Genomic DNA, 24,545 nt, shown 5'->3' on the forward strand with positions numbered 1-24,545 from the left:
CCCCCCCCCCCCCCCCCTCCCTCCCCGGTATGTTTTGTTTAGATTTCTCCCGGTGGGGGGTTCTTTTTGAAGGAAATTGCGTGCAAAGAGTGACTTGTGTACATCACAGAAGAACATAAATGAAAAACAAACAACAAAACAAAAACAACACACACATCGGATATAAAAAATAAAAGAAAAAGAAAAAAGAGGGCCAGCAGGGCTCGAGGGAACGGGTGGAGGAACACCCAACGGATCACGCGTCCGCTGCGAGGTGCATTTATGCATAAATACCCACAGCTGCCTTCTTCACATGCAAATTTTATGCGGTAACCTCTTTTTTTTTTTTTCTTTTTTTCTTCTGGTACGTGTGTGTGTGTGTGCTTCTGTAAATTTGTTTCTCACTTCTTTTATGTTTGAATTGGAGACTCTTTGTGGGTGCAGCCTAACAACTTGCAGTATGACGGGTGGGCAACGCCACTGGAGGGGTGGGAGGGGAGGGAGTCTTCTGTGCATTTATACCACCACCACCATTACCATTACCATATGGAGCGGTGTATCATTTTCATGTGTATTTTCTTTTCTTTCTTTCTTGTTGGTGCCTTTTTTTTTTTTTTTTTTTTGTCTTTTCCATCTGCTTGAACCCTTTTTTTATCTTTTCTCTTTCCTTTTTTTTTTCCCCCTCTTTTGTTCGTTTGTGCACGTGGGTTGGCCCCGCTGCAGTGAGGGCGCTGCTTTTAGCAATGCTGGAGAGGGAGCGTCTGCAAGAGAAGGAGCGGAATCCAGGCCTTTTGGGTCGACTTCTCCGCAAGGTGGATGGCTGCGATGTGCGCTTTATCTTTGACGGAAAGATGGATGAGAGCATGGTGACGGTGGACGACCCCTACGAGCGTAAAAGCGAGCGGCTACATTTGTTCTCCGATAACGAGCCGGTGTGCGGTCGTGTGGTGCTCACACCGAAGGGGGCATACCGCCACAACGGTGTCCTTCTGGAGTTAGTGGGGGTCATCGCAACCTTCGAGGAGAGTGAGGAAAAAGTTGAATTTATGCGGCAGGATAAACTTTTTGAACCCGATACATTTCGCTCGGTGACATCGTTGGAGTTTAACTTTGCTGCGCCACGGGAGTACGAGTCGTACCGCGGTATGAATGCCCGTGTGTCGTATTACGTACGTGTCACCATTTACCGCCCCGTCAAAAACATCACAGAGTTGGTGGAGGTGTGGGTGAGTAAAGTGGATGCACACATGAGTGAGACCCAACCAGACGCCTCACGACACCGTAGTTATTTCCGCGAAACGGTATTTGGCCCGCAATCGATATCGATGGACGTGGGCGTTGAGAACTTTCTACACATTGAGTTTAAGTATGACAAGAAGATCTTTCACCTCCAGGAACGTGTATTAGGGAAAGTGACATTTAAAATAGCTGACATGGATATTAAATACGGTGAGGTGGGAGTTGTACGGAAAGAATTTATTGGCCCTGGCAACGCTACAGACATCATGCAAAGTGAAACCCTGCAGAAGTTTGAAATCATGGACGGCACACCGATTGTGGGGGAGGTGGTGCCGATACGCCTGTACCTCCGCTCTATCCCTCACCTCACCCCAACATACCCCAATGTGCATAACTGCTTTCGAGTACTGTACTTTTTGAACTTGGTGCTCATCACAGGGGAAGGCCGGCGGTACTTTAAGCAGCAGGAGATTACATTATATCGTAGACACGGGCAGGAGGCACCCACCGGTGCTGCCACGGAATCACCCTGAGAAGCAAAAAATAAGATATTCACCCAAACACAGATTGCCTTTTTTTTCTCATCTATCATTATGATGATGCATGTCTACATGAGTGTGTGTGTGTGTGTGTATTTATTTGTGTAAGCATGAGCACCGAACTGCCCAGACTTCTCTCCATTACAAAACGTTACATGAAGTGGGAAGGCAAAGTGGAAAAGAAGAAAAAAACAAAAAAAAAGAGGAGGAGGAGGAGGAGGAGGAGGAGGAGGCAACGGAAGAAAAAGACAAATGAGGGAACCAAAAAGAAAAAGACGGAAAAGAACAAGGGGGAGAGAAGAGGAGAAGAGAAGTGTAAAGAAAAAAAAAAGAAAGACGAAATGGAAGGAAGAAGACGTCTTCTTTTTTTTCTTTCTTTCTTTCTTTTCTTGTGTGTTCTCTGCGTCTTTTTGGTTTTAACCATTCTCATGCTTCTATTTATTTATTTATTTATTTATTTATTATTATTTTTTTTTTGGGGGGGGGGATTCTTCCGTGTGCGGCCCCTGGGAAAACAAAAACAACCAAAAATACATGCACACACGAGAGGGGTGTTGACGTGTTTTCCCCCCATCATTGTTAAAAAGGCAAAAGACATCCACATCCACAATAACACTTATTTCCTGCCTTCTTTTCTTTTTTCTTTTTTGTGTGTGTGTTGTTTGTCTGTTTGTTTGTTTGTTTGTTTGCTGTCGCCTACACCACGAAGCATCACACGCACCACTTCATTACACGCTCGGCTAAGCAGCAACCCGACAAGGATTTAAAGCAACAACAGCGCACAGACAGACACACACACAAAAAAAAAAAAAAAAAGAAAAAGGAAAAAAAAAGAAAGGCACGTGACTTATTGGCACATGGGATGTTTGTGCTTGAAAAGAAGACGCTTTTGTCATCTGTCGTAGCCTTTTTTTTAATCCAATGGCTTTTGTATCGCGTGTTTCGTCATCGCCGTGGTGAAAGACTTGTACCGGGCAGCATTGCGGTCGTCACCGGTGGGGGATCTGGCATCGGCCTGGAGTTCGCATATCTTTTTGCCCGGGCCGGCTGCCACGTTGTGCTTGTCGGTCGCAATGCCGAGAATTTGCATGCGGCGCGGGCCTCGTGCTTATCGTTGGGGGCGCCAACCGCCGAGGTTGTCGTGGCAGACCTCAGCACGGTGGAGGGCACCGACAAAGTGGGCGACGCGCTGCAGGGACGGCAAGAGCCCCTCAAGTACGTAGTCCTCAACGCTGGGGCGGGCGCGATTGTTCCCTTTTCAAGTGATCCAAGCTTCAACGATGTCTGTGACAAAATGATGCAGATTAATTACTTCTCCAACGTTCGTCTACTGCAGCACCTATTGCCAGCACTCGAGAAGTCAAACTCCGCGGCCTGTTCGTCGCGGGTCATCGTCTTGTCATCTTTGGCAGGCGTACTGCCTTCAGTGTACCGCTCTGCATATACGGCATCCAAGCACGCCATTCAAGGATTCATGAACGCACTACGCGGGGAGACGGCGGTGCCCATCACGTTGTGCTGCCCCGGTTACGTCGATACAGACTTCCACCAACGGGCCCAACTTACAGGTGCTTTTGCATCCAGCAACACTCGCCGCGGTGTGCCAGCGCACGTGTGTGCACGGGCTTGTCTCGACGGTGCACTTCGCGGGGACGCCGAGGTGCTGACAACACTTTCAGGTAAGCTGGGATACATTCTGCGGCCCATCTTTACGAAATTCATTGATGCCAGGGCGAAGAAGATCAGTCTTCACTCGCTTCAAAAATAATCGGTACCCGCTTCTCACGGCCTTAATGAGTCTATTTTTCTCTTTTATATATATATATATTTCCCACCCACTTCTTTCTCTCTCTTTCTTTATATATACGGAATGCTTGAGCCTGCGCATTCCCCCCCCCAAAAAAAAACACACCAAAAAACAACGTTTTTTATTCATTTCTATTTTTTTTTTTTTTCTTCTTCTTTGCGTGGTGCCTGGAGGGAAGGATCAACAATGGCCAAGTCGAAGAACCACACGAACCACAACCAGTCGCGGAAGAACCATCGCAATGGCATCAAGCGCGCGCTGCCGATGTATCTTCACAACTCGAAGCGTGGCAGCTGGCTGCCGGCTCTCATCAACGCCCGTCGTGTGCGCAAGAACAACCAGAAGGCTGCCGTGAAGGCCCGCCGTGAGCGTCTTGCTGCACACAACGCCAAGCAGAATTAGACCCGGAAGGTCGCGTTGGACTTGAATGGATCCTCTCTTTTCTTTTCTTTTTTTTTTTTTGTTTATTTCTTTTTGTCCTTTTCTTTTTTTTTTTGGTTGATTGCCTGTTGAGGCTAAGAGGAAACAAAACTCTTTTTGTTCCGTCTTCTTTCACCGGGGGTGGACACATTTCTTTGCGGGCATGGAGAGAGTGCGTGTCTTTTGTCGATGCGTTCTCCATCTAATTGGACCTTCTTTTGCCCCCTCCTTTTTTTTTCTTTGGTTTGGTGATTTCCCTGCGAATTAAATACTTCTAAGGAAGTGAGGATCAACAATGGCCAAGTCGAAGAACCACACGAACCACAACCAGTCGCGGAAGAACCATCGCAATGGCATCAAGCGCGCGCTGCCGATGTATCTTCACAACTCGAAGCGTGGCAGCTGGCTGCCGGCTCTCATCAACGCCCGACGTGTGCGCAAGAACAACCAGAAGGCTGCCGTGAAGGCCCGCCGTGAGCGTCTTGCTGCACACAACGCCAAGCAGAATTAGACCCGAAAGGTGTAAAAGGGGAATAAAATGGTATTTTGCATGCACGTGTGTGTGTGTGTGTGATGGGGCGTTCATATTCCCCGTCGTTTCTCTGTGGCTCTCTTGTACTTATTTACACGAGGAGAGACTGGCTCCTGCTTCCTCCTATTTTTTCTTTTTTCTTTTTTTCTCACGCTGACTCTTTCTCTCTCTCTCTCTCTGTGTGTGTGTGTGGCCATCACGCACCTTTTTTCTCATTTCCAAACCTTCTGATGGGGAAAGAGGGCGGCTGTTGGAAAGGCCATCGTTTCTCACATGCAAACACTTTTTTTGTTGTTGTTTTTCGTATCTCTTTTCCCTTTTTGGCGTTGAAGGTAATATTTGGGGGGCATTAGCAGGTGTTTATACATTATACATATATATATATATATACATATATTGGGGGAGATTAGAGCGTGTGTTTGAGAGTGTGTTTTTGCCTGTGCCAGTGTAGTCCGGTAGCGACTCCCACATCTTGAAGGGGGCAGGAGTAAAAAAAAAAAGAAAAAAAAAAAAAAGAAAAGTACTGTTGGTATCTAAATGTGGCGTCGCACGGCCCATCTTGCACGCACACCTGTCAGCGCGTTCCTACACGAGCCGTCCCAGCGGAAGACGTTTGAGGAGACATTAGCGCAATGCAGCGCGAATGGAACGGATATGGCGAGCAGCCTGACATCTGACTTTGCCTCTCTTCAGTCAAAGTTGTTGAAGTATCGAATTGTTCGTCTGCGGGACGAGCTGCAGTACGTGCGGCATAATCCTTTAGCTAGTCTACCCTCCCCTGGTGACCTGTTAAAGCACACGGTGTTGCTGACGCTAGTCTTTCTTTTATTTCGGAACCTCGGCCGTCTTTCTTTCCGCCCGCTGGAGCCGGTGACAGATCCTGCCGACGCAACGACAACAGAAACGACGGAGATGAATACAACGGCAGGAAATAATTAAGAGAAGAGAAAACTAACAGAGAGAGAGAGAGAGAGAACAAAAACGGGAAATGTGCTCCGTGCATGGGGCACGAGAGGGAGGAGGGTAATGATGATGAAAATATTGATTGTGGCGGCGTTGGAAAGGATGCATTTTTGTGTGTGTGTGTGTGTGTGTGTGTATATGTTGGGCGGTGGAGATTTTGTATTGTTGTGCTGCTGAAGGTGGAAGTAGCGGACACGCTCTCCCTTTTTTGTTGTTGTTGATGATGATGGCTATTATTTGCAGGTGTAAGAAAATCCAAACATGCTTTGTATGTGTTTATCTCATTTTACGAAATACATTGAGGGAGGGAGGGGGGAGGTAAGCCTGTGGAGGGAATTTCTTTGCTTGTTCGTAAATGAAGGGTGGCTATTGGCTCCCTTTTGGGTTAATGCTTGCGTGTTTCTTTGGCATCGCATTGCATATACACGAGTGTTGCACAACACACACAGAAAACAGAGAAAATACATGAACGACATCCACGGCCCGTCAGTGACTCCCCCTATTGTTTTTTTTTCTTTTCTTGTAAATATGTTTTCTTGTGTGTGTTCCGCGACAGGCATCATGCACAGGCATTTTTACATTAATATCAGGCATTTGTTTATTGTAAATGTTCCCCATGAATGCACATCATATACGGATGGATCGATGTATGTTTGAGTATGTGCGTGCGTGTGTGTGCCTCTTTTTTTTTTTTTTCTTCCCTCTTTTCTTTTGATTTGTTTTGGTAATAAGTGCGACACAACGAGGGTCCGCATTCCTGTAAAGTAATCCAAGAGACATCATCATTATTCTCGACAGCTGCCGAGAAAAAGGGAAAGAAGAGGGGGCACAGTGGGATACACAGAGACAAGGGGCGCAAAGGAGGGGGGAGCGGAAAGGAAGCGAAATACGGCGCTGGTTGGTGGGGCGGGATGACGTTGCGTCGGCTCGTCAAGCGGCCAAAGATCACCAACTTCCAGATGCTCCTGATGCGCCGCCGTGAACCGTACAAACCAACTATGAAAGATCGCCACGAAATTGAGAATCGTGAGAAACTTGAGCGCTTTGAAACGAAGGCCGCAGAGGGAATTATGTTCGTTCCAGACAGGGTCTTGCCGCCATGGCAGAAGTCACTCGCTAAGAACGCTTATGCGAATGCATCACGCATGAATTTTAGGGGGTTCCGCGTGCGTGTGGCGGACAAGCAGGATGAACCAGGCTTCCCAACTCCATTTCGTTGATATTGCACCCACACGTGTGACTCTGCGTGTGCGCGGGGTGGGGAGTTCTGCTGGAAGCCCATACATCTGTTAGTGTTGTTTTTTGTGCGGTGTTGCTTTCCCGTAAAATCACGGTTGATGTTTTGCATGCGTGCTCATCACGGAGGATGAACGGTGCTTTTTTGTGTTTTTTTTTTTTTTTCTTGCCTTGTATGGTAGACGCATGTATACACCGGTTTGTACCGCCGTGATCATTATTTATTAATTCTTCTGAACGGAATAGTTCTGCGTGTAAATGTCTCTGCATTGTTGTTGTTTTTTTAGTTTTTTTTTTTTTTTTTCTTGTCTTAAATCTTCCGTGACATTTGTGTCTGTGTGGGGTGCGTTGGAAGGTTGAGATAGGGGAAGGGAAAAGAACGAGAAAGGACAAATCCACGCAATTTGCCGGCGACGTCGATTTTGACACGAGCGGGAGGGAAACAGAGACGCAAACTCTTTTTTTTTTTTTTTTTTTTGCCTGACATCTCGTTTCTTTTTATTTTGTGTGTGTGTGTGCCGTCATGCCAATGGATGTGCCGCCAAATATTCACCACGTCGGTGAAGTGACCTCCACGATGGATGCCGCGCGTCAGATGTTGACTGCTGCGAATGGTGCTCCCTTTGCCGTTCTTGCAGAGTCGCAGGTGAGGGGGCGTGGCACGGGTGAACGTGTGTGGATTTCACCAAAGGGCAACATGTACTTCACGCTTTGCATCCCCGAAAAAAGTGTCACGCCGGAGATTACTCCTGTCTTACCGCTCCTCACGGGGCTTGTCTGCCGTGCCGCCATCATGAGTGTCATCAAAGGGGCCGATGTACATGTGAAGTGGCCAAATGATATTATATACGCCGGGAAAAAGATTGGCGGAAGTCTCGTGGAGAGTGAGGGAGAGAGCCTGATTATTGGGATTGGTATGAATGTCGAGCTGGCGCCGCCGGTGACGGATAGCGGTCGGGCGTCCACCACCGTCAATGAGGTTGCGGCAACTTTGGGGCAGCCAAAAGTCACACCAGCGCAGCTGGCGGAGCTTGTCTGGAAGCATTTCTTCCAGATGATTTCAGACACGGCGTTGACACGCAAGATCCTTGTGACGAGGTTTGACGCAGCGATGGACAAAAGTCTTTCACTTCATCGCCGCACGCCAACGGGACGTGATCCGGAGGAACTACGCGCCCTGCGGCTGAATGAGTGGGGACATCTCATCGTCTCGAGGCCGGACGGCACGGAGGACACTCTCATGGCGGAATACCTTTTTTAGCCTCTGGAAGTGCGCGTGTGTGTTTGTGTGCGTGTGGGCGATGATGGATGGGAGTTGTCACCACCACGTGCGGCTGATTACTGCCCCATCGATTGCATACGTGAACCACAGCGCCGTTTCTCTGTGTATCATTACAAAACAATAACAAAAAAAAAAAAAAAAAAAGGGCTTTCGTAGAGAAAACGTGCGGCCACACGGGGCCAAATAAAAATAAATAAATAAATGAAAGTGTGTTTTTTTTTGTTGGTCGTAGGCGTTTTTTTCCTTCTTTTTTTTACGTGTGGATTGGGTTGTTTCTTAAGATGCCGCGAGGGAAGGCAGGAAGTGGAGGTCTTTTTTCCTTTTGTTCCACTCTCTTTCTACTGCTGCTCTCCACGAGGGGAGGTTGGGAGGTGGCGGGGCCTCTTGATGAATGCCACGTTGTCCTTTTCACAAAGAGGCCCGGTGATCATTGCGGTTTTTATTTATGAACACATCCTTCTACGTTTGCGCATGCGTGTTTGAATGGGTCTCAGTCGGAGTGTGGGGGATGTTGGGCGCATGGAACCAAACGGTCATCTCCGCCCGTTGTGTCGTCCGCTCCGTCTTTGTGGGCACGCGGGCCTCAGCTAAGCGCACATGTCTACACTCTTGATCGCTAGCAGGTGTTGGTACAATATTTTTTTTTTCCTTGAACGACTACATTTTTTTTTCTTTTCTTTTTTCCCTCTTGCCCACCTTCTTTTATTGACGTTTTAATTTGTCACTCAGCGTGTGCCGTCGCTTGAGTTTTGGATAACGCGGCACGTTGTGAGTTGAAGTGACGATCCGCGTTGCCTCCAATTGAAACCGGGAGGGGGACAACACCAAAATAAAAGACGTCACGACAGAAGGAAGCATGGGCTCTACGGGTCGGAAGGCCGTGGACGAGGTCAACCACTGGATAGCTTACATTGACTGCGCACTCTCTCACCCGCATCCGCTCCCAAAGGGAAAACACGTGTTCCGTAGTGATCTCAGTACCGTCCCGGAGGTTCGTGACATCTACGACTGCCTGTACAAACTTTACGCGGAGGAGAGTGCATCGGCGTCCTTTCGGGAGCCTGTAAACGCACTGGAATTGGGTGTTTTCAACTACTATGAGGTTGTGACGGAGCCCATGTCGCTGCGTACCGTGCTAGACCGCATTGCCGAGGGGGGTCACTACTCTCAAGCTTCTCAGGTGTTGGCAGATGTGGAGAAGATTTGGAGCAACTGCGAGAAGTATAACGGCGCCGACTCCGCTTTGGTTAAAGAGGCCAAAAAATGTCAGGGGATACTGGCAAGGCTGCGGGAGCGTCTTGCGGAAGAGCAGCCTGCGCCAAACGCCGAGCTAGACAAAATAATCAGCGCCTTTGAGAGCGCGGATGAGTCCGTCTTGGGTGAACTGGAGGCGTACTTTCGCAGGGAGGACCCTTCTCTCATCATCAGCAATGGGGACGTTGATTTGACGGCGCTGAGGGTGAAGCACTTGAAGGCCATGAAAGCCATTCTTGAGCGTGCGATGAACGGCGGTGGAGGACGAGGATGAAGTGATGTGTCACCACAACACAACGCACACAGACACAAAAACACTGCGCTTGCGGCACCGTTTGCGGGTGGAAAAGGGAGGGGGGAAGAGAGCGTGTGCACATGAGTATGGATGCCTGTGTGCACATATATATATATATGTGGTCATATGATTTACTTCAAAAGACCAGTTGAAGAATAAGAGAGAGAGAGAAAGGGAGAGAAAAAGAAAAAAAAAGAAAGGAATAATGTCAATAGGGCGGATTGTGGCAAAAACCTTTACTGCAGTTAAAATGCCGGGTTTTTATGCACCTTCCTTGACCTTTCTGCTTTCAAGCACATATTCTCATGGCTAATGGGGTGTGTGAGTGCTTGGGTGGGTTGTATGGGATGTTTCTCTGTGTCGGTGTGATAGAAGGGACGATGAATTCATAGAGAAGATGGAAGAAAAAAAAAAAAAAAAAAGGCACAGTTTTATTCATGTGCATGAGTTTGTGTTGGTGTATTTTATCTGCTGGCCATCTTTTTCCTTACCTCTTTAGCACCGCATACATACACATTAAAAATGCGCCTTAATAAAGCTCCACTCTCTCTCTCTCTTTTTTTTTCTCTGATTCTTTCCCCTTCCCCCCCCCTTCTCACGGGGTAATGCACATTTGGCCCACAATCTAATAGGCTTATCTCTCTAACGGTAAAACCTATACACACAGTTGTATATGATTTTTTACTTGATTGTAAGGAAGCGGTAATAAGAGGAGGAGAGAGACAACAACGACGGTCGCGTAATAAATATGGCGGATGTAGGAGGGAAGTCGCCACATGCCGAGTTTCTTGCGGCCATGACGCGGCTTGAGAGCGCCTTGAAACGCGACTTGGAGGCGATTCTAAAGCGACAGGCGAGAGCATTTGCAGCGGAACAGCCATCGTCGTTCAGGGAATTTTTGTACCCCAACGAGGAGGTGGTGGTACCACAGCGGATTTTGGCGTTGCGTGCCAAGCGTGGTGCCATTACGAACACGATGATGCCCCCAGAAGAGGAAGGATTTGAGTAGCAGCGGAAGATGATGAGCCTTTCCGTTATCCGTCCACAAGGGAATGCTGTGCACTCATGTATGCTTTTTGCTATCCACAATATGTGGAACGTCGGCGTGATGTACCAGCCACCAAGGCTTTCTGGTTTATTTGTACATGTACATGCATGCATGTATACAGAAATATATGTATATATTTTTTCTTATTTCCTTTATTTTCTTGTTATTTACTTTTTCTTTGCAACGCTAGGGACTGTGGTGTGGTCGGCGGAAGCAAGGCCATTAAGAAAGGAAGGACACAGGTGCGGATAGTGTTTCCGGTGCTGAAACGTTTTTAAACCGCATCCGTCTGTAGGAGAAAAAAGACTGAATAGCGTTAATACACATAGAGGGAGTGAAGGAGGAAGCAGGTTCTAGAGGATTATGTTGCGTCTTTGTAAAGTGTGGCTGCGGGTGCAGTCGCACCAGAAAAAGCGGTCGCAGCACCCCAACGCAGGCACACGGTTTGGTCGTGTGTACAACCGTGGGTTTATTCGGTACGGTTTTGGTGGCTTCGGCATGAGTGTTTACACACCTAAGAAGGATCGCACCTTTCGTGTCCAGCCGCTACCCCTTTTGTCTGGAAACGTGTTTGCAGACGACACATCTTTGGTGCCCACCACAAGAACGTTGTCTCCTAACTTTCGTGCCTTTGCGCTGCAGGACGGCGGAGTACTTTTTTCTCACCCGTCCCATGAACAAATTATGCGCTGGGGACAGGGCGTGCTGACGGAGGAGACAAAGGCCACGGGTATGACTTCCATGGACAACTACGTCAACTCCCGTATTCAGTCTATCATAGCAGAGAACACTGTGGAAAATGTTGCGCTAAGTCATTGGCGTCGGCGACACATGTGGAACCTTATCAAGTCACATGGGAAACTGCAGCGACGATGGGGCGTGTCGGATGAAACGAAAGGTGCCCGTTCAAACATTTACGGCCGCTCGGGATGAATTTAGTCATTTGGGTGGATTTTGTCTCCTTTGTAACGTCCCGTATAATGTGACATGCATGCATCTATGATCTTGGCTTATGTGTGTTTTTATGTTCCTTTTTTTTCTCTTTGTGGGTTCGTGTGCATGTGTGAATCTGTTGGGGTATAATACCTTTGTTGTTGTTGTTTTTGATGATAATGGCAGTGGAGAGGCAGTGTGTGGACTCGTTTGCATATTTCTTATATGCATTCAATACCTTCCATTTGTGTTTGTGTTTGTGTTGTACCCGCAATGCACATCTTTTTTTTTTCTCTTGCAATGATTCCTTTACTCTTTTTATGCGTGTTTACTTATTTGTGATGGTTATTGCCTTTTTTTTTGTGTTTATTTTCTTTTGGGGGATTGTTCTGTTAGTTTTTAGCATCAAATTAGGATTGGCAAAAATGATACATCCTTTTGCTTTAGTTTTTAGTGGGCTTTTGACGTCATCGGCGATGTTGGGCGGCCACCTACCTGCCGCCGTATTGCTTATTTACATGATGCTCTTGCGAAACCCCAAATGTGCCACATCACCGATAGTTCTTGTTTTGGCGTTTCTCTTTGCTGTCCTGCAGCTGCTCTCCACGCTTATCGTAAATCTCCTCGTTGCCTTCTCACCGAGTACGCGGGGAGGGCTCTTTGTGCATCACCGTGTCCTCATTGAGTCTTTTGGCATCTATGAGGCGGGGCCGGGCGTCAAGGCATGGATCCTCGCAGGAGCCTGCGTCCCTTCCGGCCTCATTTGTGTGTATATTATTTATTTTAGAAAAAAACTTTTAAGCCGCATCTCCATGGGGCGTGTGCGCCCACTGTTGACGACCGTCTCTTGGGCACTTATGAGCGTCGCGACGGGATTGATTTTCCCGACCGTTTTGGCTGGTGTTCTCCTGGTGATTGGCATGATGGCCCTCTCGTGTGTAGGGCTGGGAGGAGCCAGAACGATATTTGGTGCGGCGCGCTCTCGTCCTCGTCGTTTTCTGCTCCTTTTCTTGCATTTTTGCTCGTTGTGTGGGACATTTGCGAGCTGCATCATTTTGGTGGCTTCGTGCGTTTCTCAAAATGCCGCTGTGGCATGTGCTTTGGACAACTTGGACCCCATGTATGGCTTGAATAAATTGTACGAACAACCAGCAGACATCGCCATTTGTCGCTTTGTGCAGCTCTGCCTCATGATGGTGACACTTTTTCTCGCGCAGATGGCCATGGAGTGCCATGGAAAGGAATTACAACAGCAGAATGCAGGGGACCCGCTTCTACGTGAGGAGGTGTCAAACAACAATGCTCGCGTGGTCGAGGGTACTCAGGGTACATCCGTGGCGGTGGTTTTTAATCATGCCGATGTGCCATCGGCTCCTAATTTTGCTTCTGCTGCCGTTCCTTCTCACTCGAATCATCATTTAAGTCGTCCGTTGAACGTACCGCACGGGCTCTCCCTAGCAGGACACTCGTCACCAAACAGTAGCGCAGCCTTTGGCACGAATTATTTAGAACGGGGTTTAGTTGTCTGTGGGAGTCTCGGCACGTGGATGATGCGGAAACTTTTTGCCAGTTCCCGTATGCTACCACTGGCATTCATGGCTGCGAACATGGTGGCTTTCCCCAGTGTCGTCTCGCTGAGCCTTTTGCCGACGATGATGTTAGGGCAGCTGGTGCGATTTCATTTCTTCGCGTCTCTCCTGCGGCCAACGTTGGTTTTGAATTTTTTTCTTGTCAATGTGCAGTACGTTGTGCTCGCCACTGCTTCGATCCAGCCGCCCATCGTACGGCATCTCTTTCTTGGTGACGAGGGACGGTGGTGGGGTTTGGCACAGGTGATCTCCAGCGAGATTATATTTCTTGCTATGCTTGCAGCCGATGCGGCGATTCGTCAGCAGTACCGTCTTGCCCATTCAGAGGAAGATCACCCGGACGAAATCGTCGTACCGCACCCCCCGCCATTGCCATCAATTGCCCCATCATCACCAACGGCTTCACACGTGACTCGAGAATTTGTTGCGTTGAGCGATGGAAAAGACAGTTCTAGCGAAAGTGGCGGCGATACCTCTTTGGACTTTCTGGGGATATGGCGACATGCGGAATTCAAGTTGGGGGCCCGACGTGTAGCAGAACTGCTTGCGTACGTTCCTTCTGAGCCGCTCGAAAGCTCGGAGGCATTTGAGCAACTTTTTTCTTTTCTGGTTGGGCGTCGGCCTACTGCTGAGGAGGAGAAGTGCCTTTGCAAAGAGGGAATTGGCGATGCCCTCCTACGCGAGAAGCTGCATGACTCACAGAGCCCTCTCCTATCTTATTATGTGCATTGGGCGGGGATTTTATTAATGCGTCATGCTGTTCTCATTGCCCTTTTACTTCTCTTTATTGTGGGATCTTTTACGTATCAAATGGACATACTACACGCGATTGTTTTGTTGCTTTTTGTCCTGTACTTTTTCCTTCCAGACTCGATGGACGATGCATGGATGTTTGTGGTGATATATCTCATGCTTTTAACATCCTTTAAACTTATATTTACATTTGTGAGTGAGTTTGTTACGCTTTCTGTTTACATTGCAGGCAGTCCATTACAGTACGCCACTGTTGGGTTGGTTCCACTACGTTCGCGTTACGAGGCTATTCCGTATGTAGTAGCTGTCTTTATTTTGACGTTTTTATTCTTGAGAATTCGTGTATGTCGTTCTTGGGGAACAGCAGTGTCACTGCACGAGTGGGACCGTTTTTGCCACTCCAACACTGCCCGCCAGTGGTCCATGCGAGTCACAATGACGGTTGCCACGACGGTGTTTGTGGCACTAGGCGTCTTCTTGCATTACTCATTCATTGTGGAAGGGTTTCTTGCACTTTTTCTTCTTCTCACCATATCGGCAGCCGCATTTTCGTTATCGGGCGCATTTCTCGGGGTGTTGTGGTCTGTTGCATGTGTCTACAGCGGCATTGTGGTGGTGGTTACCTCCGTGTGTCAGTTCACGCAGCTTGCAGATTTAATACGGGAGCACGTCTTCCAACGCCTATGCGGTCATGATGGGGACGGCAGCGGGAATTCCACAAATGCCAGGCGGTGTGAGCAGGAGAGCGGGTTGTATCCGGTGCGTGAGGACATGCCACTCACATTGTTTCTCGCCCCGTGGTTTCTCGCCTTTGCTACGGCGATGTTGCATCGTGCCGTGAAGCACGTGAGGGAGACACCGCCTCGATGGGCGCGACAACCCGACGGATCGGGTGGGTTGGTGGGAATGACGGTGGAGCAACAAGAAGAACAACCGAAGCGAGGGGAACAGAGTGAGGGTGAGCAGCGGGTTGTGCCTGTGGAGTGCGTGTCTCTGCCGTGCTTGGAGAGCGACGACCAGCGTTTTATCCGGCACATGTTGAGGCTACTTGCAGTTATGGACAAACTCGGGGACTGGATTGCCGCGTTTGGTTCGGATTATGGTGGAATTTTGGTTTGGGTATCGCTTTTTTTGGCCGCCACGTATCGGTTTACTGCGATTGGCTCAGTCTACATGCTGTTCTTCCTCCTTGACCTTACCCATATCTCTGTGTTGGTGTACTGTGTGCTGCACATCCTTGTTCTGTACACGTACAAGTTTTCCTTTGTTCCTGAAATTACGTACAGTATCTATAATGTGCCGCTTGCTGCAGTGATTGGCTTGGAGAAAAAAGGTGGCAACGCACTCTTTGAACACGTCATTGGCCCAGTGATTGTTTTCTTTGTCATGCTGCTTCGTATTCATACATGCGGGGCCAACAGGGAAGTGAGACGTCGTCAGCGCACGGAAGGGCCGGAAAGTAGCAATTGGAAGAGTGTTTTATGCACACAACTTTTTTTTTACGCCGGATATGAGGGTTTGGTGTTGACGCTGCTTTTGGTTCTTGCCTGTTCCAGTCATTCGTGCATTGGAGCTTTCGTGGGATTGGCAGTGCTGCCCCTGTTACTGGCGACGGGACGGCAGCAATTACATCGCGTCTCTTACTCCTTTCCGCTGCTGCTGCTGCTTTCCCTTATGGTTTTGTGGCAGTACGCACTCCTTTTAAACGCCGCACACAGGTTATTTCCTGCGATTGCAGATTACTCTGAAGCCAAGGAAACGGATGGCATGTGGGAGTATTGGGTCTTTACGTCACGATATCACACTCTCCTGGGGTGTGTTTTAGGCATCATGCTGCTCCACACAAGTCGGCAGCAATCGGGTGACACTGCCGTATCTTTCTCTATGCTTCGATCCCAATTTAATGGGCATGTGACACTTGTAAATTTTGTGCGTGCGGCTTCTGTGGGGTCGCTTCAACTTTTACCACGTGACACGTTTGATCTTGTCGTCCCGTCTTTTGTTGAGTCTCTGCCGCCAAGTTGTCTTGGGCGTGTGACGACGTTTATGGTCTTTGCCGTGTCGTATTTGTGCCCCGTAGCCTTTTTGTCATTTGCCGCGGGTGTGATGTCGCAGCCTTCCGTCATCAATCTTCTTCTTATTATTGGTGGGCTGCTGCAGGTGGCGCAGATGGAGATGCTGCATTGGACCTTCTTTTCTCTCTGGCCATTTATAACGATGGCGTACTGGTTTCTCATCACCCTCACTGTCGTCTGCAATGCACCGTATGTGCGGCAGTTTATCCTGGAACATTATGGCCTTAGTGAGGTCTTGGGTCTCCTGCAGGCAGGCAAGCCCTTCCAGCTGGGCTCACTGCACGTGTTGCTTCTCTTTATGGTGACGCTGCAAACACGCGTGTATGACGAGTTCCGCTACACGAAGCTTCTGCGGCACCTGTACGACCGTACGGCCACGCGGCATACTCGACACGAGGAGTTATGGGCTTGGCTAAGGGGAAAGCAGGAGGCGGAGCAGCAGTTGGCGGATGCTAGGAGCCGAGCCCTTCACGCAAAGCTGGAGGAGATACGGAGCACATTGCACGGGGCCCATCACGCATGGGTGCCGGAGGACAGTTCCACCCAGAAATGTTCAGCCAATGCGGTAACCAACAGCCAACAATTAAAGGATGAAAAGATGATGATGATGATGGCGCGTCAGCGCATCGCCGACGATGATGATGACACGGCTGCGCGGCTGAAAAGGGAAGAAGAAGAAGAAGAAGAAGAAAAAGAAGAAAGATCAGCGAAGGGGAGTATGTTGACAGACGATAAAGTGAAGGTCTCAAAAAAGAAATCCGAAAAGGGCGGCACATGTGCACACAAATTCAAAACAGGTCTCCAACGCATCATTCACGTGAGTGCCACAAAATTAGCCAATTGGCTTGCGGTGCATACATATGAACCACATCGTCACACGGCCGCACATTATCGAGGGCTCTTCAGCCGGCTGTTTTGGGTTACTATTCGAGCCTTGGAGCGGCATACAGTGATGGTGGTACTCCTGGCGACGATGATCAATTTTATGCTTTCACAATGTGTGTGGGAATTACTGCCATTCTGTTTCATGCTTGTGGTGGCGATCGCGTACCATCCGTTTCCGCCACGTCCTATTTTTGTATTCTTTTCTTTCTACGTGGCGCTTGGAATTCTACTGAAGGCGCTGATTGATGTCGTACTCGCGCAGGTTTCCTATTCTCCAGGGCTTCTCAAAATCCTGGGGTGGACGATTCTGCACGTGTCGGAGGGCGCGTATTGGAAGCAGCGGATTGGGTACTCATATGTGATGATGGACTTTGTTGTCTTTGCGACGCTGCTGCTGCATCAAGACATCTGTTTGGCAAATGGCGTCTATAGCCGAAAGGACATTCTGCGGTCCAGGGAAGGTGAGCAAGCTGCGGGGAACACAAAAGGTACCAATAACGATCCTCTTCCTCCTCCTTCTCCTTCTTCGTCCGTTCCTGCTATTTATTCACCGTCTTCGTTTGGGGATGCCGCATCCGGGACGGAGCAGCTGCCAGCAGGCCGGTCTCCGATGGAAGATCCCATCAGACGCAGCCGCACGTCATGTATGATGGGGATATACAGAAAAGTGTGTTTGGCCGTGTTGGGTTTTGTGCGGAATGCCACCTCCATCCCCGGTGTCGGTAGAGACTGGTACATCTACTATTCGACCGTAGAAGCCATTGCCCTGCTGGTGTTTGTTTTTGGCTACAACAAGTTATCCGGTTGGGTGGAGGATACCCTTCAGGAGAGTGTCAAACGGAATCTTCTCCCCGGCCCAATGGTCACAGTGGTGCTTGTCTCCATCCTCTACATGATCGCAGATCGCATGTTGTACGTCACACAGTGTATGAAGGGGAAGCTACTGCTGAACACAGTGACGGGCGTTGCCTACTGCATTCTTTATATGTTATGGGGAAACCTCCTGACGGTTTCGTCCCGTGTCGTGGGGAACTTGTTTTTCACATTGAAGATCCTTGCCTTGACAATTGCGGTGATTCAGGTGCGGGTTGGGTATCCGCGACATCGTCGTCATGATCCATTTACATGGACAGCCGGCCGGTCGGGAATTGCAGGGTATTTGTATTTTTGGTACCGCTGCCTGCCGTTTCTTTGGGAGATTCGTGTGGTGACCGACTGGACGGTGGAGAAGACGTCGCTTCATCTTGACAATTACCTCAAGATCGAGGACCTATACGATATTGTCTTTGAGCGTCAGTGCAAATTATACAACGTATGCAAGCAGCGGCAGGCGCTAGGCACGCCTATACCCCGTTCCACAAAGGTCACTGCTGGTCTCTCGCGTCTTGTCCTATTTGTGGGGGCGCTGATGGTTCCGCTTGTGTATTACTCCACCTTTAACCCCTCGATGCAGTCCAATGAGGTGACGCAGCTGCGAGTGGGCCTTTCGTTTATGTCTTCGCAACCTTTTTATGCATCAACGACATTTACCGCGGAGGAGATTCCGAATGAATGGTCCTTGTGGTTGGCCCGCACACGTCCCTCGCTCGATCGGAATGGAATTATGAACACGAAGAAAACGCTGCAGCTGGTCAATGTAAGTTCATGCAGCAACGAACTGTGGCCCATCAGCCCGCAGGCATATGGGCGGCTTAATGAACAGCTCATGGAGGTGATGGAAAACAAAACGACAATGCAGCTTTTTCAGACTATTGAACTCTCACGCAGCGGCACGTCGAATTTTGTCTCGCACACACAAAGCTGGACTTTCTCTTGGGAAGCTGCCCGTGACATTCATCGCATGTTGAACAATCCGACCACGAATGGCACGGGTTACGTCAAGTTGCAAAATTTCTACACGCCTTTTCTTTTTAGCCATCCGGATGGGTTAGCCGCCTTTGATGGTGGAGGCGGAGTCAATGTCATGGATTGTAGTATTCTTCTTCGGCAGGAGGTGGACTCTGTGCTAAACAACACGGTCCGTTACTGGTGTGTTGAGTGCCAATCTCTCTTCACACATGGGAATATCCCGAATAGCAACAAAACACGCTTCCCGGAGTGGGGATGCCTCTCTACCGGGGAGGGCTGCAGCAAGTTTAACTTTGAGCGACGGAATGGGGATGTCAACTACAACCCGGTTCCTATGTACTTTGTGGTACTGTCTGATCCCTCCGTTGGTGGCGTGCCATTTCTGCAGGGCATTGGCATTGTTGCTCTCTACACGACGTTTGTTCTCGCCCTTGGCCGTATCTTCCGCGGCATGTTTGCAAACAAGGCCAAGTACACGATCCTGAGTGACATGGCGGACCCTACTCCGATCGCCCAGCTGATCGAGTACATTACCGTGGCCCGGGAGTGTGGAGACCTGCCGCTCGAGCAGTCCGTGTATATTGAGCTGGTCGATCTGCTGCGATCACCCGAGCGGCTTCTGCGCCTGACGGGGTTTAACCGGCAGATGTATGACGCGGAGACGGACGTCATTCAGTCCCCGCACGCCACCCCGAGCAACCGCATGACAGAAAACCTTTCACATCGCGGCGACGCACTGAGGGGGCCCGAGGCGGGGATCGCCCCCGCTGACGATGCCAAAAGGGAAGTGAACGCTGCCGGCCACGAAAAGAAGGAGTAAATTTGGCCACAAGCACATGGTTGGAGGATTGACGCGGGAAGCGTGGCACAGCCAAAACACATAAAAATATACAGTAAGTATATACATATATACAAAAAATACCGTAGTCAGCGGCCCAGACGGATAGAAGAAAAAAAAAAAAAAAGCGTTTCGTGCGATTTCCCTTTCTTTTTGTGTTTTTGAAAGTGACTTTATTTGGCATCTGAAAGTTTATATATAAATAATATATATAAAGAAAAGACGGTTTATTTCCTCTCTTTTTACGATAAAAAAAAAAAAACAACAGGCGAAAAAAGGCGTGGAGTGGGGGAAGAAAAATGTTTGTTTTTGTGCCTCTTCTTTTTTTTTTTTTTTTTGTGTGTGTGTGAATTGTCACTTCAACATGCCTGCAATGGAATGCCATTTCTGGTTGCGCTTGCGTCTCTGTGAGGTACACGCGTAGCGAGAGGCAAGCAAGGTAAGGAAGATCAATCAACGAGAGCGGGGAGAAGTTGGGAATTGTCATGTCCACTCCGTTGTGCACGGTGTACGAGAACACAATTGGAGGCACGCGGCCACGACGCCACATAGCTCCGCAGATACGCACAGCCGGTCGTGTCGTTGGCCGTGACTGTGGCACCGTCGCGCAGTTGACATCCAACTATTACTCCTCTGGCCGCGTTACACCAGACCTCATCAAGTTCCACAGACGTGGCGGGGAAGTGGGCCGCACGTACCGCCACTACGGCATCGCACGTGATCCACCAGTGGATGAGTCAATACGCCATGGTATTAAAAATGATGTCAGCGAAAGTGCATTGTTGTGTCTTCAGCCTGACACGAATCATCTTTCAGCGTTGATGAATGAACAACTGGAGCGCAGGTATCTTTCCTCCATTCGCCGTCCACTCGGTCGCGCGCCGGCACCACCGTATGAGGTACGCGTCCCTCGCGACGGGTTTGGTGTGCGCTCTGACCCCAGCGAAAGCGTCAAGCGAGTTATGTACGGCGGGAAGGATGTTGACGTTCTGCACCCTGTCGGCGAGCGCAAGGATCGCGGCTACGACTGGGAGAGCATTGGCATCGACCCCACGCAACACCGTTTTGGGGCGACATTTGCGAAGGACGCCATTACAGCAGCGGATGTGATGTGTGAGAACCGCCCCATATCGACGGCGTTTCCGAAACTTGTGAAGGACCACAAAACGGCGGTGAAGACGGAGCTTGGTAGACCCCGCACGTACGGCTTTGATAACTCCGCGTTTGAAGAGAAGGCAGAAAAACTTGCCGTGCGCCGTTCACGCCGTGGGGATGGTGACGCCGCACGCGAGTTGCTCAGCAGCTGGGCGCAACACCCTGCAACGGTGCAGGCACGCGAGGAGCAGTCCGCACGCGCCGCGGCCTCCAAGACGGGTTTGATGGGAGATGGCACCAAAAATACCACCACCACCACCACCAACAACACTGACAGTGACGGCATCGATGGTGGCAGCGGCAGGTTCCGTTCGCGGTTCACGTCTACGTTTGGCAGCAAGAGAGCTGACGGGCTCGTGGCCTTAACGGAGTTAAAGGACGAAGCACGCGTGCCGCACCTCTTGTATCCGTCTCATTATGTCCAGCTCGGCGTGAAGTCCGAGTACTTTGCGGGTGGTCGACCGCTTGAAGACATACGGAGGATCTCAAAGCAGGTTGACTTTGGACTCACCGACAGTCAAATCGACGATGTTTTTGCCAGCATCGCTCAGGATGGCGTGTGCGGCATTGAGCAGTTTAAGAACAAGGCGGTGGCGATGGGGTACTTGGCGTGACACTTCCCCTTTCTGACAGGGGACCGGTCTTTCACGCACTGCATACGGCCATCTTATGTACCAAATGAGGGGGGAGGGAAGAGGAATGAAAGGCAGACATTCGCCCTCTTTCTCTCCCTTTTTTCCCTTTTATTTTTAATATCAAAAAAGCAAAAAAAAAAAAAAAAAAAAAAAGGAAATGGAAAAAAGGCATTAGAATTATCGCCAAATTCCAACAGTCGAGGCAGTCATGAAAACCGACGACAGTGAAACGAAAAGACAAAACGATGTAAAAAAAAAAAAAAAAAAGGGAGAAAAAAAAAGAGGTCACCGCTGCGGTCGGCTGTACAAATGCACATATTTTGTGTACATGAGTGTCCTTCTCTTTCGTTATCTTTATTTATGTGTGTTGTGTTGTGTTGTCTTTCTTTTGTAATGACTGTGAGTCTTTCCGTCATGTTTAATATATGATTTCTTCTTCTCCTCTTTCCCCCCCCCCCCCCTTTTTTTTTTTTTTCTTCGTTACATTACACCTACCCACCCACGTCATGGTCAGGAAAGGAGAAAAAGGTTCCAGGGATTTTATTGCTCTCTTTACTCTTTACTCTTTTACCTCCGGGTAAATCGTAAGCGTTACGCAGGAGTCAAAAGGTTCTAACAAGAAACTAATTCTCATCCTCAAGCAATTCAAGGAAGAGGCGAGTAAAGAGGAAACGTATTCAAAGGCATAAACACGGAAAAAGAAAGGAGATAGAACCAGAGGGGGAAAAAAAAATATAATAATTAAAAAAAACAAAAAAAAACAAAAAAACAAAATGCTTCGTCGAACATTGTGGAATGGGATGAAACCTTATTTGCATGCTTTTTCTCCTGGCGCACGTGCCTCTGAGAAGGGTATGCTGTATCGCAATAATAATATGAACGCTCATGCGCGTGTGGCATCCATTCAGCAAGCGCAGCGCACCCACCGTGAGGGAAAAATATTTCTTATGCTTTTGGTGCCAGATCAAATATTTCTTTCTGCGGCCCTTGTGGGCGTCACGCTTGTTGTTGTTTTTATGTGTTTTCGTCAACAACCGTTTAGCTTCAACACAAATAAACAACGTTGGATTTTAGGTGCTCTTAATGAGCATGAATTTTATCAACGCAATAGGGAGATGAGTTTAGTCCTTGAGGCCCACAAGAGTGCTATCGAGGGGACAAGGGAAGTTATTGGCAACAGGCCGGCTGTGTTTGATCCACGGGAGGGTGACTTTTATGTTAGTCGCAGCGGTGAATTTTCCCCGCAAAAGTGAAATGGCCAAATTTTATGTATATTATATATATATATAGATATATATGTGGGGAAAGGCAAAAGTAAAAAAGGGGAAAAAAAAAAAAAAAGATAGGAATGTGGCTTTAGTGTAGTACGTGGTGGTAGGGGGGAGGGAAGTGGGGTGAAGATAATGGGATGGGGGTTGTGGTAACATTGGATGGTAACGCCAGCTCACTGGGGGGAGGGGGATGTATATATGTGTGTTACATTCATTAGTATTTGCGTGTTTGTTTGTAATTCCGAGTGTCTGTCGTTGTTAGGAAGGTGAACGGTTTATTATTGTTTGGACGCCTTAATTGTTGTCTCATCCTTTTTTTTTTTTTTTGTGTGTGTCTGTGTGGTATATATGGAGGCTTTTTTTTTTTACTTTTTATTTGAATGGCGATGGGAAGGATGATTGCCGCTGTTTCGGTTACACAATGTTGTCTGTTTCTTCCGAAAAAAAAAGGAAACTGTACGTTTACTTCCTTTTTATTACTTTATTATTATTATTGTTATTAATGACGGTTGTAAGTGGCGCTGTGGATTGATCTGTTAGCTCCTCACGTTACAAAATGCAGCATTCTGTTGTGGTGGTGGATGTGGGATCGAGCACTACCAGGCTTGGCTTTGGTGGCGAGGAGGCACCACGCGTGGTGGCTCCAACTGTCGTAGGCACACCGTATAATAGCGGCATGCTCGGGTCTCTGTTGCAGCATCACGGTGACACATTTGCCGGGGATGCCGCGTGGGAGCGGCGCGGACTTTTGGAACTCAGTTACCCCGTCCAGAGTCGTCGTGTGGCCAGCCACAAGGCCCTTGAGCACATCCTACACGATGCATTGTATAAATGGCTTCCTCTTGTTCCACATGACACACCGCTGCTCTGGGTGGAACCCGTCAGCACTTCACGTGAGGACCGTGAACGCATCTGTGAAATTTTTTTTGAAAGTTTTGACGTTCCACTGCTTGCCATGACGAATGCTGCGGCAGCGACGTTGTACTCCACGGGTCGCACGACGGGTCTCGTGGTGGACAGCGGTGAGGACTGCACCACAGTAAATGCCGTCTGGGAGGGTTACAGCCTGCATCACACTTTCTATTCCTCACCCATAGCTGGACGTGTCTTGACGGATCGTTTACTTGAATATTTGCGGGGTAAAGGCTACGCCCTCTCCACCCCACAGGATCGCTGCCTTGTCGATAAAATTAAGCGTTTCCTCTGCTACGTCGCCGCCGATGCCGAAATTGAGTTGAAAAATTTACGCAATAAGCCACGCCCCGATAGCTACGAGTTGCCCGATGAGCAGCGCATTTTTCTTCACGAGAGTCAGTTCATGGTCCCCGAGCTGCTCTTCAACCCCTCGAGGGCGAACGACGCCGGTTTCGGTGCCGGCGACAGAGAAGTGGGGTGGGCGGAGGCCGTGACACAAGTCGTGCGGCGGGCACCATCGTACGCACAGCCGCGCTTATGGGAGAGCATTGTGCTCGGCGGCGGGAACACGATGCTCCCCGGTATCGAGCAGCGGCTGCAGCGAGAAGTGTCGGCGCGGAATAACGGTGGGGAACAGACGATCAATTGCGTTGCTTTTCCAGATCGCGACTTGGCCGCTTGGATCGGTGCTTCCGTTGTGGCATCGATGCCAACGTTTTCGCACTTGTGTCTTGCTCGGGAGGAATACCACGAGAAGGGGGCCGCCGCCGTGCATTTACGGGCGTAGAGCACAAAAGAGGCTGGGGAGACAACAATGAAACTCAGCGAAGAAAAGATTCTGTCGTATGTAAATAAAAAGGGAGAGATGGAGAGAGAGAGAGGCTGATGCCATCGACAATGAAAAAAACAGATATGAAGGAAATGGAGTAAAAAGAATTTTTTCTTTTTTTTTTTTATGCATTCGAACAACAGCAAAAAAACGTGCCGGTGTTTGCCGCATTTGAAATGTCTACCCGTCTTTATGCGCACGTTCTTCTCTTTTTTCTTCTTACTC

The 24,545-nt window shown here is 48.9% G+C and overlaps 13 protein-coding genes across 13 annotated transcripts, besides 31 other annotated features; all 13 read left to right on the plus strand.

Annotated features, from left to right (window-relative positions):
- Window positions 1-26: a microsatellite.
- Window positions 1-24,545: part of a sequence feature (heterozygous, Esmeraldo-like haplotype) that runs on past the window's edge.
- Window positions 110-187: a sequence feature (A-rich).
- Window positions 554-609: a sequence feature (T-rich).
- Tc00.1047053510719.10 (vacuolar protein sorting-associated protein-like, putative) lies at window positions 723-1,751 on the plus strand (the record flags this gene model as incomplete). Its single annotated transcript, XM_814087.1, has 1 exon — window positions 723-1,751. One exon carries the CDS (start codon window positions 723-725, stop codon window positions 1,749-1,751), a length of 1,029 nt encoding a protein of 342 aa, XP_819180.1.
- Window positions 1,819-1,863: a microsatellite.
- Window positions 1,934-1,959: a sequence feature (A-rich).
- Window positions 1,960-1,990: a microsatellite.
- Window positions 1,991-2,110: a sequence feature (A-rich).
- Window positions 2,116-2,144: a microsatellite.
- Window positions 2,193-2,220: a microsatellite.
- Window positions 2,404-2,446: a microsatellite.
- Window positions 2,557-2,594: a microsatellite.
- Tc00.1047053510719.20 (short-chain dehydrogenase, putative) lies at window positions 2,620-3,525 on the plus strand (the record flags this gene model as incomplete). The annotated part of the gene is made up of 1 exon (XM_814088.1): window positions 2,620-3,525. The coding sequence occupies one exon, from the start codon at window positions 2,620-2,622 to the stop codon at window positions 3,523-3,525; it is 906 nt and encodes a 301-aa protein (XP_819181.1).
- Window positions 3,682-3,722: a sequence feature (T-rich).
- Tc00.1047053510719.30 (ribosomal protein L29, putative) lies at window positions 3,751-3,966 on the plus strand (the record flags this gene model as incomplete). The annotated part of the gene is made up of 1 exon (XM_814089.1): window positions 3,751-3,966. The coding sequence occupies one exon, from the start codon at window positions 3,751-3,753 to the stop codon at window positions 3,964-3,966; it is 216 nt and encodes a 71-aa protein (XP_819182.1).
- Window positions 4,004-4,060: a sequence feature (T-rich).
- On the plus strand, window positions 4,280-4,495 carry Tc00.1047053510719.35 (ribosomal protein L29, putative; the record flags this gene model as incomplete). Its single annotated transcript, XM_814118.1, has 1 exon — window positions 4,280-4,495. The coding sequence occupies one exon, from the start codon at window positions 4,280-4,282 to the stop codon at window positions 4,493-4,495; it is 216 nt and encodes a 71-aa protein (XP_819211.1).
- Window positions 4,640-4,695: a sequence feature (CT-rich).
- Window positions 4,878-4,912: a microsatellite.
- Window positions 5,006-5,036: a microsatellite.
- On the plus strand, window positions 5,054-5,455 carry Tc00.1047053510719.40 (hypothetical protein, conserved; the record flags this gene model as incomplete). The annotated part of the gene is made up of 1 exon (XM_814090.1): window positions 5,054-5,455. The coding sequence occupies one exon, from the start codon at window positions 5,054-5,056 to the stop codon at window positions 5,453-5,455; it is 402 nt and encodes a 133-aa protein (XP_819183.1).
- Window positions 5,591-5,621: a microsatellite.
- Window positions 6,160-6,202: a microsatellite.
- Tc00.1047053510719.50 (hypothetical protein, conserved) lies at window positions 6,391-6,699 on the plus strand (the record flags this gene model as incomplete). The annotated part of the gene is made up of 1 exon (XM_814091.1): window positions 6,391-6,699. One exon carries the CDS (start codon window positions 6,391-6,393, stop codon window positions 6,697-6,699), a length of 309 nt encoding a protein of 102 aa, XP_819184.1.
- Window positions 6,985-7,027: a sequence feature (T-rich).
- Window positions 7,174-7,193: a microsatellite.
- Window positions 7,239-7,976, plus strand: Tc00.1047053510719.60 (biotin/lipoate protein ligase, putative; the record flags this gene model as incomplete). Its single annotated transcript, XM_814092.1, has 1 exon — window positions 7,239-7,976. One exon carries the CDS (start codon window positions 7,239-7,241, stop codon window positions 7,974-7,976), a length of 738 nt encoding a protein of 245 aa, XP_819185.1.
- Window positions 8,179-8,200: a sequence feature (AT_rich).
- Tc00.1047053510719.70 (hypothetical protein, conserved) lies at window positions 8,854-9,525 on the plus strand (the record flags this gene model as incomplete). Its single annotated transcript, XM_814093.1, has 1 exon — window positions 8,854-9,525. The coding sequence occupies one exon, from the start codon at window positions 8,854-8,856 to the stop codon at window positions 9,523-9,525; it is 672 nt and encodes a 223-aa protein (XP_819186.1).
- Window positions 9,705-9,746: a sequence feature (GA-rich).
- Window positions 10,090-10,143: a sequence feature (CT-rich).
- Window positions 10,958-11,527, plus strand: Tc00.1047053510719.74 (hypothetical protein, conserved; the record flags this gene model as incomplete). The annotated part of the gene is made up of 1 exon (XM_814117.1): window positions 10,958-11,527. The coding sequence occupies one exon, from the start codon at window positions 10,958-10,960 to the stop codon at window positions 11,525-11,527; it is 570 nt and encodes a 189-aa protein (XP_819210.1).
- On the plus strand, window positions 11,701-19,497 carry Tc00.1047053510719.80 (hypothetical protein, conserved; the record flags this gene model as incomplete). Its single annotated transcript, XM_814094.1, has 1 exon — window positions 11,701-19,497. The coding sequence occupies one exon, from the start codon at window positions 11,701-11,703 to the stop codon at window positions 19,495-19,497; it is 7,797 nt and encodes a 2,598-aa protein (XP_819187.1).
- Window positions 16,612-16,644: a microsatellite.
- Window positions 19,707-19,731: a sequence feature (AT_rich).
- Tc00.1047053510719.90 (hypothetical protein, conserved) lies at window positions 20,001-21,284 on the plus strand (the record flags this gene model as incomplete). Its single annotated transcript, XM_814095.1, has 1 exon — window positions 20,001-21,284. The coding sequence occupies one exon, from the start codon at window positions 20,001-20,003 to the stop codon at window positions 21,282-21,284; it is 1,284 nt and encodes a 427-aa protein (XP_819188.1).
- Window positions 21,428-21,472: a sequence feature (A-rich).
- Window positions 21,555-21,586: a microsatellite.
- Window positions 22,030-22,079: a sequence feature (A-rich).
- On the plus strand, window positions 22,079-22,558 carry Tc00.1047053510719.100 (hypothetical protein, conserved; the record flags this gene model as incomplete). The annotated part of the gene is made up of 1 exon (XM_814096.1): window positions 22,079-22,558. The coding sequence occupies one exon, from the start codon at window positions 22,079-22,081 to the stop codon at window positions 22,556-22,558; it is 480 nt and encodes a 159-aa protein (XP_819189.1).
- Window positions 22,572-22,603: a microsatellite.
- Window positions 23,133-24,278, plus strand: Tc00.1047053510719.110 (actin-like protein, putative; the record flags this gene model as incomplete). Its single annotated transcript, XM_814097.1, has 1 exon — window positions 23,133-24,278. The coding sequence occupies one exon, from the start codon at window positions 23,133-23,135 to the stop codon at window positions 24,276-24,278; it is 1,146 nt and encodes a 381-aa protein (XP_819190.1).
- Window positions 24,522-24,545: part of a sequence feature (T-rich) that runs on past the window's edge.

Source organism: Trypanosoma cruzi, genomic scaffold, assembly GCF_000209065.1.
Source record: "Trypanosoma cruzi strain CL Brener 1047053516817 genomic scaffold, whole genome shotgun sequence".
Taxonomy (NCBI): domain Eukaryota; phylum Euglenozoa; class Kinetoplastea; order Trypanosomatida; family Trypanosomatidae; genus Trypanosoma; species Trypanosoma cruzi.